At 35.5% G+C, this 14042-nt stretch overlaps 1 protein-coding gene across 1 annotated transcript in view; it reads left to right on the plus strand.

Moving 5' to 3' along the window:
- Window positions 1-14042, plus strand: part of ABCA12 (ATP binding cassette subfamily A member 12) — a 183905-nt gene that overhangs the window by 121913 nt on the left and 47950 nt on the right. Inside the window, exons 23-28 of the mRNA XM_051848234.3 lie at window positions 1121-1235; window positions 8139-8468; window positions 9853-9922; window positions 10010-10144; window positions 10922-11077; window positions 11984-12170. Coding sequence (XP_051704194.2) covers window positions 1121-1235; window positions 8139-8468; window positions 9853-9922; window positions 10010-10144; window positions 10922-11077; window positions 11984-12170 — 993 coding nt within the window. The remainder of the gene's footprint in view (window positions 1-1120; window positions 1236-8138; window positions 8469-9852; window positions 9923-10009; window positions 10145-10921; window positions 11078-11983; window positions 12171-14042) is intronic.

Below are 14042 nucleotides of genomic sequence, written 5' to 3' on the forward strand. Positions count from 1 at the left end.
GCATCTCCCCTTCTCTGATGATGACCTGTCTGCCCGCTAAAGTAACAATGACTGATAGCAATGTAATGTTCCATTAACATCTGCACTTTTCCTAGGAGACATGAAAGTAATTCTTTACCCTTATGGATTAAAAATGAAATGGTGTTGGGACATTTCTCCAAGTGAAAGTCTCAGTGGAGCCCAACAAGCAAAATAGATCAGTGTTGAGTTCCTCTTGCAGCAAACAACTGTCTTTTCCCCATTCCCTCTTGTTAGAAACATGGCTCTTTAAATGTGGTTCCTGGACCAATGGTAGCATCAGCATCACCTGGGAACATGTTTAAACTGCAAATCCCTGGCTGCAGCCCAAATAAAACAAATCTGAAGCTTATGAGTAAAGCCCAGAAATCTGTGTTTTTAGAATATCTTTACATGCATGTGATGCGGCTCTGAAAAGCATTGCAGATGGCTTTCAGGTGTCCTGGGCAGAATCCCTAGGTATATATTTGGGGTGAAGTGTTGCAGTGATATTCCAGATCTACTATGAATTCAACAAATTAACCAGAAAGACTTTTCTATACTGTTTATGAAACATCTCTGGTAGCATTCATTACTTTGAGAAATTGAAATTCCTGGTCTGCATTTTAAATTAAGTGCATTGGGTTTCATTTTATTTCATTTTGGAAAATGTAGTTTAATAATAACTAAGATTTCCTAAGAGTTGACAAATGAGTAATTTTGGAAAATATAGCTTTTAGTTAGATAAACCAATCATCATCTAATTTAAAATCTGCTTCTTGGCTAAGAATATTTTTGAGACAAAAGAGTATTGAGCCTTGCAATTATATCTATATAATAATTATTTCTCAAGACATACACAAACATAATTTAAATAATATGATAATTTTATCTAACAATTCAGAACATTTTTTAAATTATTGCACACTATACTGAGGAATCCATGGACCAATTGTTAAGTCAGCTTCACACTTAGTAAATAATGGGGTATGTTAATGATTATTCTCAATTTCAAAATAGTATAATTTCAATGTAAAAGGGAATGTGTTCTTTACATGTGATAATCTGCAAGTGTGTCAGTCATTTTGGTCACTGGATTTTGTTTCTGTTTTTGTTTTTACAGTTTCCTAACCAGTGTCTCTTATTCTCTTCCAATTGTGCTCATGGTTGCCTGGGTTGTATTTATAGCTGCTTTTGTAAAAAAGCTTGTTTATGAGAAAGATCTGAGGCTTCATGAGGTATGTTGAGAATTTCTTCTTTTTATGAACAAGTCCTATTCATAGAACAAGTGATTATTGCGATTTTTATCATGCCTGTACCAACACAGAAAGCCTATCCCTATGCAGTGAATTAGATAGAAAGACAAACATTTTATGAATCACAAAGGCAGCTGATAAGGAAATATTTTGTTTTCTCAAAAAGTGATATGAAAGTCTTTTAATAAGTACTTCTGAAAAACAAAATCTGAATGTTCTGAATAAAATATGAGTAATGATCCTAAGAGAAACTTTTGTCCAAGAAATTACCCATAGGACTTAGTATCTAACAGAAGACATTTCAATATGAGTGATAACAATAACTATTAAGGCAGGAGATTGTTGGCATGGTAACTAATTGAATCCAAATGTAGATATATATATAAACAAAGACATATGGCTTATTTTGGCTATCAAGAAGAAAATTCTACTCCTGCATACCTTGTCTCCTCCAATTACTTTCTCCTCTGCTTCTCCTGACTACTGACTTACAGAAACTAAGAATTTCCTGTTAGATTCTGACTTGGTTAATAATAATGTTATGATGGAAGACAGGACCAGAAATGTAAAACAACATCTATTGCTGGACATGTTCTTTATCATTAACCCCATGTCCATAATATCGTACTTATTTTCACAATTTATAATAAATCATTGCGTAGTTTTTAGATTATATTTGAATGAGAGTTATTTTATCTGCTTGTCATTAAGTTTGTTCTTATACTCACACATGTAGTAGAAAGAAAGCAAAGACATTTCAAAACTGGAGCACAGTAATTATTGCAAAACCTGGCTGAAAATCTGAACTAATGAGGTTAGTGTAACCTGTTAGCCCACTTGTACTTTTCAGACTTCTCTTGCCAATGCATCTAGGCAACTGACTGTTTCTCCTTAGAAGACACAGTCACTGCTTCCTACCTCTGTTAGTTCAGTATCAGGTTTGCATCATTGTGCCAGTGTTTGAAGCTACATTTCTTACCTTTTCTATTTGATCAACTAATTCTGGGTAATCCCTATAGGTGCCTTTTTATATTTCAGTTACAGTTTGGTAAACATCCCACTTGGTTTGAGCCCTGTTATATTTAGGAGATTGTATGTAATGGTTTCCTAATTCCAATTTAGGGTCTTGAATCCAGGCCTGGACTCTAATTTTGTTTGCAAACTCCTATGTTATATTTCTCTTTCAGGTCCTGGTACTTAGAAGTGAATCTTCACAGATTAAAGGAAAATATTGAAGTAGAAAATTATGATAGAGACTGAATTATTTTCTACTTCAAAATAAATACCTTAAAATCATTACTTCTGATAGAAAGTTAATATAAGTATGCATGTGTATGCATATATACATTTATATGAGTGCAAAACATGTATATATCTGTGTATGTATCACATATGCATTGCATTATTTTGTGTTTGAACTTGAGATTTTCTGAATGCATCTATGTATATCATCAAAAATATCAAAGCATAATGAAGAGTCCTTTCTCAATTGAAGATGTGAAAGATATTCTTATGATACTTTACTTTTTAAGTTAATGTGATATTAATACAAAAAGAAAAGATTCAATGTAGCTTCTAGATACTATTTTAAGAATATAATGATATTTCCTCCCACCCCTCCTCCCTCCTCCTTTCTCTTTTAAGATTTTAGAAAACATATTTTTAATTAACATTTCTGTCAAAGGCTTTATGCTCCAGTAAATAAAGAGATCAACGGTAAATAGTAAAAAGACCCTAGTTTAGCAGTAATAATAGAGAAGAGCTATAGACAATAATCAAATGGAAAGATAACCATTTCACTCATGTGCAGTAAACTTCAAAATTATCACAGATCATTAAAACTATAGTAGTATAACATTCTTAACCATTGGTTTCACAAAGATATAAAACAAATTTTGAAAAAATATATTTTCAGCAATATGATTATATAGCATCTCTTTTTTTTGTTTCTTTAAATTTTAGCTCCCACATATAAAGGAGAACATGTGTGGTATTTTTTCTTTTGGTATGAAAGACATATTTTTAACAGTGAACCAGTTTCTGTCTGGTAGCTCTGTGTCTTCATTGCGTAGGCATCTATTTTCAAAATGGATCCAGTTTGTGTTAGGGTCAAAGTCACATAGTGGAAAAATCACTGAATTTGGAAGCAGAGTACCAGGTATTGAGTCTTCCAGTTCTATCAGGTATGGGCACTGAAGCCAAGCTCTAAAACTCTCTTAGTCTAATCATGTAGACTTAATTGAGCACTATATTTTCGAAAGGTAGCTCTCTCTCATAACAGAAGAGGCACTCAATTATCCATATTATCTATATTTAATCAATTCTAGGAATTGATTTTATTTTCATATAAGGCCTCTGAAATGAGGATATATTTGATAGAGGTGTCATGATTTATCTGATGGTGAATTTTCTTTATTGGTGACATGTTAAATAGTGGCATATCATAACATCAGTCGTGTCCTAGATTTGGAGGAACACAACATATTTGTGAAATAAATTGATGGAAGCAGAAATGGCTCAAGGGGAATGTTCCCAGTGCCTCCTGTGCAGCTTGTTTCCATGGCCTGTAGTCCTCTTTCCAAAGATGAAAAAGCTGAGAGTGGCTTGCTGAAGAATGTGTAGTTAGTTAATGACAGATGTGGTACTCAATATCTTGAGTTTCAACGAACCTTTTCCATATCCTACCCACCTATAGTCTTAAGGACTTTCCAGGAGCAGGATGAGTAATCTTTTCTACTACTAGAGCCTCAAAATCTTTTAGTCTTTTTAATGCCATATTTTTATATTCAAATAAGGAATAAAGCTGCCCACTTCCTTCTTCCTTCTCATTCAAATTAAACCTAAAAGGTAAAGACAATCAATCTTCTATTTTTTGCTTTTTGTAATTATTCTCAAACTTGGAGAAAAAATTCTACTTAGCTGTTGTCTCATTGAAATCATTAATTTTTTATTTTAAGAAATCAATACAAATATTAGTGACCAACAAGTTTATTTGTGAAAGTAACCCTGCAGTTTAAAAAATATTTTTAACACTGGCCGGCACTGCGGCTCACTAGGCTAATCCTCCGCCTAGCGGCGCCTGCACACTGGGTTCTAGTCCCGGTCGGGGCGCTGGATTCTGTCCCGGTTGCCCCTCTTCCAGGCCAGCTCTCTGCTGTGGCCCGGGAGTGCAGTGGAGGATGGCCCAAGTCCTTGGGCCCTGCACCCCATGGGAGACCAGGATAAGTACCTGGCTCCTGCCATCGGATCAGCGCAGTGCGCTGGCTGCGGCGGCCACTGGAGGGTGAACCAATGGCAAAGGAAGACCTTTCTCTCTGTTTCTCTCTCTCACTGTCCACTCTGCCTGTCAAAAAAAAATATATATTTTTAACACTTTTCAATTAGGTTTTGTTCTGCATTCCTTGCTTTTGAAAATTAAAATGTTGAAGCTATAAAATACTGATCTTACAACACATAGTAAAGAGTATTTTCTTATGACAAGCATTGCCATGGCTTATGAGTTGGCTCCAACTATTTGATCTGTCATTTATGGACCTTTCAGTACTTCTATTCAGTTGGTGACAGAATTCTGAAGTCATTGCAGTTCAGACAGGTAACCTGTTTGTGCACTGCAGAGATATTACCAAGACTTATGGGAAGATATTTGATCTTCTAGTGTTTCACATTAGACAATGTCTTAGCATTCTTGACATACATGATCTACCCCACTAGTGGAAATTTGGAACATTCCAAGTAAGAATCACAACACTCTGTATATCTTACTCGAAAAAAATAATATAAATACCTATTGTGAGAATTTTTTTCTTTTAATTGAGGAAGGAAATATCATCATCCCTTTTGAAATAGTGCTTGACATACTTGCTGAGTGACTGAAGAGGACATTACTGTTAAGTACATAAATGAATACTTATGATTCTTTTCCAGACAGTATTAATGTCAACCTCTGTACATGTTTCTTATGTGTGTGGCAACACACTTACACAAAATCTTCTAGAACCTTTTTTTTTCTGCTGTAAACAGAGATAGACTTTGACCACTGTGCAGAGGGATTTCCCTTGAGCAACAGGTTATCAGATATTGATGAGTTGTTCTGGCAAATTCAGAGGCTTGAGACAAGGAACTCTTTGATTACTACACTGGCACCTGACATCTGTCACTTTGTGAAGGAACTGACGGCATCCAAGAAAGCACAGCCAGTAGTTCTCTGTGGGCCTTCTTTCATTGGCGAGTTCTGGCTTGTTTATTACAACAAAGTTGCCAGTGAATCTGGATAATTTATGGATGACTTATATTCTCTCATTGCTCTTTCTCTTTATGAAGAGCAGCTGTTCTCATGGTATAAAATCCTGAATTTTAACACTTAAGTTTCATGCTAGGGTGTTTAGTGAATACTTTTGAGTGCACTTAACCTCAGCCTGTTTCAATGAAAGGCAAAATAATCAGTCTGTAACTTTTATCAACTCTGGGGAATGTGATCTTGAATCTGAAAATTTTCAAAGTTATAGTGGTAAATACCTTTAATTCTGGTCTTTAAGCTTGCCAAATTATCTTTCCTCAAGCCTATCACTAGAGAATATTCTAGATTTATAAAATTTATATACTGTGGCTATCAATTATCAGGCAAGAAAATCATGTTTATATATGGTATCAGTTTTATTTCATGGTGTTGCTATATCCTAGATATTCTGCATCCATCTTGTGAAACATATTAATATAGTCCCCTGCTGACATATATTACTTCCATATATTACTTAAGAGGGGATGGGGATTTTTGTGGACAGGTTACATCAAATTAAGTGCTGAACACTGGCATTGGGAGTAGTTATACAGCTTTAGTAACTCCCTATTTAATTATATTCAAGTAGGCATAGACTTAGGAAAATCTCAAAATGAAAGTAGTAGGTAAGCAATTAAAAGAACTAATAGATGTGGAAGTTATGGCATAGAGAGTTAAGCCATCGCTTAGGACATCTGCAACCCATATTGGAGTTCCTCTTTTGAGTCCTGGCTACACTGCTTCCAATGCAACTTCCTGCTAGTGTGCCTGAGAGTCAGTGGATGATGGCCCAGGTTCTAGGGCTCCTGCCACGCAGAGAAGAGACCAGGAGGCAGCTATTAGATCCTGGTTTCAGCCAGTCCTGTCCCTGGCTCTCATGGACATTTGAGGAATGAGCCAGAAGATGGGAGATTTCTCTCTCTCTCTCTCTCTCTCTCTTTCTCTCTCCCCTCTCCTCCCTCTTCCTCAGTCACTCTGCCTTTCAAATGAATAAATAAATCTTTTTTTAAAGTCTAAGATATAATCATATTGGTGTAGGTGAGTATTTCTGAAATTTCTGTCATCAAATACGACACAGTAATTCTCTCAGATTGAGTAGGGAACAGGGACTGAAGTTCTGGATCTGTGAGGCCTTTTTTCACACACCAAAATATAATTTTGTTTTCAGTGACAGCTTCCTTAGCAATTGGAAGAAAACTTTACATAATGATTTTTTGCTCTGTGCTAATTTTTAGTTTGAACAACACTTCTGTTCCTATGGAAATACAGGTAGAGTATTTACTGTAAAGGGTGACAAGGCCTAGCAGGAGAAAAGCAGTAAAGAGAGAAGAAGGTGAGGAAGAGGGCAATGTTAAGAGGAAAAGTCAGCAGCTTTCTCTCAGTGGTGATTAGCAGAAGGTCCACAGCTTAGACGGTTGGCAGTAGGGTAGCTGTTTCCATAGTAACAGCTGGACTAGCAGAGTTATCAAAATGGGATAAGTTACAAAGACAGAAAGTAAAATTCACTTGTTTGCTTATTGAGCAAAAGATCATGTATCCCCTCTTATTTTTTTCCTAGACAAGTTAGATTTGGGCATGATGACATTGAAAATCCTTGGTTTTGCAAAAACTAGTCAATTATAAAGCATTACTGGAACATTTCTTTTGTTCTTTTCAAAAGATGGAATATGAAGTTCATAAATTTAACACTAATCATTACTTGTTTAAGCTGGAAACCAGGATATCCAGATTTCCCCAAAGTGCCACATGTCACCAAACTTAAGACAATTGTGGTCCAGGAGATTCTAGACTTTTCATGATCTTTTAGAGTCAGTGCACAAACACACATGCTGGTTTGCTTTTTAACCTTGTCCTCTGGGGATATCATCAAGTTATCAAAGAATATCAGTTGACAGAGAGGTCTGGAGAAGCTCAGATATATGAATTTGTTTTTACAGATATGAATGTCTTTTTAGAAGGATGACAAACGTGATGTGGACTGCCAATGAATGTTAAGGATGGGGAAGCTATGGCTAAGGGCCAAAGGTCTCCCTTCAAAGCCTCCATGCTTCAGGTTTATTGGATCAGGACTATCCTCTTTCTCTCAGAAACATAAATATAGATTATCTTGTTCATTGAGGTCTGGTTAAAAAAAAGTTGGTCTTTATTTTCTCAGTACCTACACTGAACTGGAAGTTAAGCCATAGTTTTTCACCAGCTTTACATATTCATGCCAGAAAAAATGTCAAATTCATGTTGTAAAATTCTGCAGAAGATACCATAAATTTGATGACCTATTCTAAATGTGTTTATCTGGAGATTTCTGCTAGAGGAAAATTAAAAAGTGGAATTATAATTCTTATAAAAAGAGCCTCACTATTCAAATAGTTATACTGGGAACTCTGGGAGCATGCAATCTCAAATAGACCTGTATACATAGTCCCATTTCACATAAAATAGTCCTATTTCACAAAGCAAACATGGACAAATTACTTGATTTATGCAAATCATTCAAATGTATAGTTCCATGTAATGTAGATGCTCATGGGCATTTTGACATAACACAACAATAACTGTTTTCTGGGAGAATATCAGTTATAGAAGCAGCTAACACTTTTTCCTTCTTGCAGTACATGAAGATGATGGGTGTGAACTCCTGCAGCCATTTTTTTGCCTGGCTTATAGAGAGTGTTGGATTTTTACTGATTACCATCACAATCCTCATCATTATACTCAAGTTTGGCAATATTCTTCCTAAAACAAATGGGTTCATTTTGTTCCTGTATTTTTCGGACTACAGTTTCTCAGTTATTGCCATGAGCTATCTTATCAGTGTCTTCTTCAACAACACCAACATTGCAGCTCTAATTGGAAGCCTCATCTATGTCATTGCCTTTTTTCCATTTATTGTTCTGATTACGGTGGAGGATGAACTGAGCTATGTAGTTAAAGTATTTGTGGTAAGTCAGCTGTCAGAATGGCTGGAGTTTGAGAAGAATGGACCTTTGTGGTTTGTTTTTAAACTCAAATTGAAAGTTCAGTTACCTAAATTTAAAAAATTCAGCGATGACAAAATAAGTTTAAAAGTCCTAATGACAGCCTGTTTCTCTGTAACATTGTATACCATACAAGCATAATGCAATGGAGAAGAAATCTCGCTACAGTTTCCCAAAACATAACAAGTATCTGTTAAGAAATAGTTCCTGGCTGGCAACACGGCTCAATAGGCTAATCCTCCGCCTGCAGCACGCGGCACCCCAGGTTTTAGTCCTGGTCGGGGCGCTGGATTCTGTCCCGGTTGTTCCTCTTCCAGGCCAGCTCTCTGCTGTGGCCTGGGAGTGCAGTGGAGGATGGCCCAGGTGCTTGGGCCCTGTACCCCATGGGAGACCAGGAGAAGCACCTGGCTCCTGCCTTCAGATCAGCACGGTGCGCCGGCTGCAGTGCGCCAGCAGTGGCCATTGGAGGGTGAACCAATGGCAAAGGAAGACCTTTCTCTCTGTCTCTCTCTCTCACTGTCCACTCTGCCTGCCAAAAAAAAAAAAAAAAAAAAAAAAAAAAGTTCCTAAATTGAGAATAGTTAAGTGTTCTAACTCTTTTCTGGCCCAATTATTTAAACATCTTAGAGCTCCTAGTATTGAAATTGTTCTCACAATTTTCATAGCACATAACCTAGCTTACAGGTGTAATGACAAATACACTGTCAGCACATAACAAACTCTGAATATTCTTTTGCATTTTCAATTCAAAAACAGTAAAATAATTCAAGAATTTTAATGAAAACATTAAGATTTCTGACTTCAAAGTTTGGAAAATTGAAACAAATCTTGTTAAAATTTCACAGTTTATGAAAACAGAAATTGATGAATTTTATGTAGCATTGATTACTTATTATGTCAACAAATTTTAAAATTGTAAATTGTTACAATTATCAGTATTAGGTAAATTGATTCTCCTAGTATATATTTATTCCTAATATTTCTGTTACTTAAAGTTAAAAAGTGAAAACATCTGGTCCCTAATGATTTCACTTAATTTCAGTCTTCACACTGCATTACTCTGTAATTATTTTATGTATTACCAAGAAACATTTAAGAAGTTTATATATGTTTTTTTGATTTTAAACAACTATTTTCCCCAAATTCATTTTTCCTTGTGTTTTCTGCTGTTTCCTCTGTCTTCTTTCAACAAAGTAGAATGCTTGGTAAGGGCCCCTGTATTTCTAAGTATGCTTAGTGAGTGTCAGTTTTATTTCTATAAATGTCCATATTTTTAAGTCTAAAGATTCCTCTGAGTACAACATATAAAATCTATAAGAACTATCATTGCTGTTCATTTTCTTCACAGAGTCTTCTGTCCCCAACAGCATTCAGCTATGCAAGCCAATACATTGCACGATATGAGGAACAGGGCATTGGTAGGTAACTTCCTGTAAAACCAGATTTTATCTCTCACAACTGTGATATGCATCAGAGAATAATAAATATCTGTGTTTACTTTTTAGGCATGCAATGGGAAAATATGTACAGTTCCCCAGTGCAGGATGACACCACCTCATTTGGCTGGCTGTGCTGTCTAATCCTAGCTGACTCTTTCATTTATTTCCTTATTGCTTGGTATGTCAGGAATGTTTTCCCAGGTATGTACATGCTCTTTGTGGTTGACTTCATAACAAATCAGTTAATGATGTATTGTAGTACTTGATTTGCCCTATATAATCTTCAAAACAAACATTCAAGTTTCAAGAAAAATTTCAAGTTGAGATAATGCATTGCTGAATTCCCTGATAATGCATAAAAAGATGGAGTGAGTTAAGAAATGAGGACCACTGTTGAACCAACCAGCCATGCAGAATAATACTGTGAAACAGTCTTCTAAAAGGAGAGTTTATCATATTCCAGTGGAAGAAGACAATTTGGGCTCTCCTTTCTTGGTTTCAAACAATGGTCCTTTTTAACAAACTTGGTATTTTATTCATTAAGCCTTATTTATATGTGTACATTTTTGGGTGCTGTGAAAAGAATATTATTTCAATTACATAACATTTTTATTAAAGGTAAGTATATAAAGACAAACAGTAGATCAATGATGGCTTCAGACAAGATATCAACAGGGATTATCTTCCAATGGGAGAGAACTTTTTGGAATTTGAGAAATGTTCTAAAAATTGATTGTGGTGGTGGTTGTACAACTTTCTAAATTTGTTAAAAATCACCTGACTTTTATATAACTATATTTTAATGAAACTGTTTCAAAAAATAAGAAGAAAAGGCTATCCTTTTCATTTGACTTTGGAAACTGAGACCAAAAATGAAACTACTTCCTGAAAACTATGTAATATTCTTTTGTTTAGTTTCTGATGCTTCATGTTAGCAATCAGTTAGTCATCACTTTTCCTAATGCATTTTTATTACAGGGACATATGGTATGGCAGCCCCATGGTATTTTCCAATCCTTCCTTCCTATTGGAAGGAGAGATTTGGATGTGCAGAGGTGAAACATGAGAAAAGCAATGGCCTTATGTTTACTAATATCATGATGCAGAACACCAACCCATCTGTCAGTAAGACAAGTAGGTTAACAATATGCATTATTACAAGAAATGATATAAAAATTGCATGAATAATAATTTTAATTATGTTTTTCTAAATGGCAAAATTATCATCCTCTTAGTCATGGCTGAATATGTCTACACATATGTGTCTGGACTCTTACGGGGTTTAAATTGTGTCTTTTTCTGGGCTCATTAGCTCAGTTGGTTAGCATATGGTGCTAATTAGGCCAAGATTGCAAATCCCTTTGTGGTCCAGTTAGACTCACACAGAGAAAAATTTTGTTCCTTGGCCACAGTCTACACCCCTTACTCCAGCCATCTGTCATTAGTCATGAGGAGTAACCAAGTAACAAGTATGGGTAATTTAGCATAACCTATCACTGATACTAGAAAAATAGGTCAAAGCTCATCTCTTACTGATTTTGGGTGAGTAGTTTCATCTTTATAAAGTAAGGATGACAAAAATAACTGGCCCTTTTATGATGCCTGAAGGAGGTATAGATAGCAATTAATGAACTGGATTCTATAAACTACAGACCTGAACTAGTATTGTCACTGTAAGAGCAAACCTTAAAGGTATTTACTCTACAAATTGGTATCACACTACCTAATGAGAGGATCAAGCCTTAGATTTATCTATTAAATATATGGGATCTGTTGAATAAAGGAGAATTCATGATTATGATGCTGTATTCTGAGACTATTTTTTCCAACAGAGAAGAGTGATATAAATCTTAGATCATGAGGTTCTCTTTTCCAATTCATTGTGTAACCAAGTAAGAAGGAGGCCAAAGACTAAAATAAAACATTTGTTCCTGGATTTTTTTTACATAGAGGATATTTTTATAGTATTCAATATTTAATTAAGGAAAAGTCTAACTCTAGCTACATTTTCTTACAACTGTTTCCTTGGTTTCTCTTCAGGTCCTGAGTGCATGTTTCCTTCCAACATTGAGCCTGAACCTAGAGATCTCACAGTGGGGGTAGCTCTGCATGGCGTCACAAAGATGTATGGCTCAAAAATTGCCGTTGATAACCTCAATTTGAACTTTTATGAAGGCCATATTACTTCATTGCTGGGACCCAATGGAGCTGGGAAAACTACAACCATGTATGTTTCTTTTCAATGTTCATTGTCACAGAAGCCAATTATAAAAGAATATTATTAAAAATTAGATATTTTTAAATTTTAAACATCTTTTATAAAAAGTAAAATTATAACATTCCCCAGATGGAGTAAGGTGCCTCAACTTGTGTACTAAAGAATGGAGTCTAAATCAGAAATCTTAAGTTAGAGTCAAAGGTCAGATTAGGCCTACTTGCTGACAGGTGTATTTGGTTCATTTAATTTTAACCTATCTAATACTTTTTAAAATGTTTGGTTCAGCACCAATATTTAACAGAGAGGAGTTTCCTAATAAAATATGCTTGGCATCTCTTAGATAATAGAAAATCCTGGAACACTATCCAACATTCTTAGGTAGGGACTGTTGGTTGGAGGTTATTAGTGACTGAACTCATACAAAGAGTATCTGCTTTCTGGTTTATCCCTGGCCTTCACTAGCTTATTTCATTTATTTGAATTTTGATCCTGGTCCATATATAAGTTTGAGTTTGCATATCCTGGTATAGATACATTCATCCACAGTTGCTCCAACATAGGAAACTCTCTCTTGATTCATAAGGAAACAAAAGAATCACCAGCTATCAGATCAGAAGGCCAGGAGTGGTACATGGGGTTTTTCTTTGTCATTCTTCATATCAGTAACATTTTCCTACATTAGAATGGAGAGGAGATTCAAATATTTTTAAAGTGACATTCTTTGGATCGTGTGTGTGTGTGTGTGTGTGTGTGTGTAACTTGCCTCCAGTGCTTCACACTCATCTAACTGCTGAATCAACTCTTAGATGCTGTTGGTGCTCTGGCCCTCAGTTGAGAAAAAGTGTCAGTTACTGCATATCCTCTTTAGTATTATTGTGAGTAAGCATAATGGCTGCCAAAACACTGGAATTAATTTTTTTTCTTACAAATAAGGGAAGACAAAGGAAGGTCATGAAGAGAGAGAACATAGCCTCTCTTATTTGCAAGACCTATTTAAAGCCAGAGTTGTCTTTCTAGTGAGAACACAATGCTTAATAGGCAGTAAGAGGCTAGAATAGGGATTGAAAAGGTTTCTGAAGAGGCTGTAATTTTAGCTGAGAATGCTCCATTTTGTTGTTCTGAATATAAACCTTTAATATAAAGAAGGAAGTATGTTATTGGTATTTTAATGTGTTTTATGGGAAAATTTCTCTTAATTGACTTTTTAATTTAAAAATTCTTTTAATTGACTTTCAGTTTCAACCACAAGTTTTAATTGCAGAACACTGGTTAGGTTCTGAGACAGAGTGCTGAGAAACAGGTCCTTTCCCTGGTCTCCTGGAGCTTACCTTATAGTGGAAGAGATGAATATTAAATATCCAATTTTGCCAAGCATCTGAAAGATGATGGAGTATTATCTATGTGAGAATGCACTAATCATAGTGTAATAAAAGTAAACAGAGATGACCATGGAGCATGTGGGAAGTAGAGTTAGGATCCTAAAGTGATGAGTTAGCCAATTGATGATGGTGGTATGTAGTGGATTGTAGTGGATGTGCAAATGGACAGATGTGGATGGAGTTAAGAAGCTATTACAGAAAAAGGGTACAAAATTGACTTGTAGATTCCAGGCTGTGTAACAAATACATGAATTTATCATTTGGAAAAGAGGTAAGATCAATGAGGGTGTGGATTTGAGGGTAAAGATAATGAGCTCTGTTTTAAATATGCCAAGTTAGAAGCCGCTGTATGACATCTCACAGAAAAGTACATGTTGGATGTAAAAAACAATCCTGGAATTGGGTGATGAGGTCTCAGCCAAAGATAGAAATGTGAATGTTTTCTACTCATAGATAATATGAGATGCTTGGAAGTCCATGATTTTGCTCAAGGTGAGAATGG

Source organism: Oryctolagus cuniculus, chromosome 3, assembly GCF_051225735.1.
Source record: "Oryctolagus cuniculus isolate XC-2025 breed Fujian yellow rabbit chromosome 3, ASM5122573v1, whole genome shotgun sequence".
Classification (NCBI taxonomy): Eukaryota; Metazoa; Chordata; class Mammalia; order Lagomorpha; family Leporidae; genus Oryctolagus; species Oryctolagus cuniculus.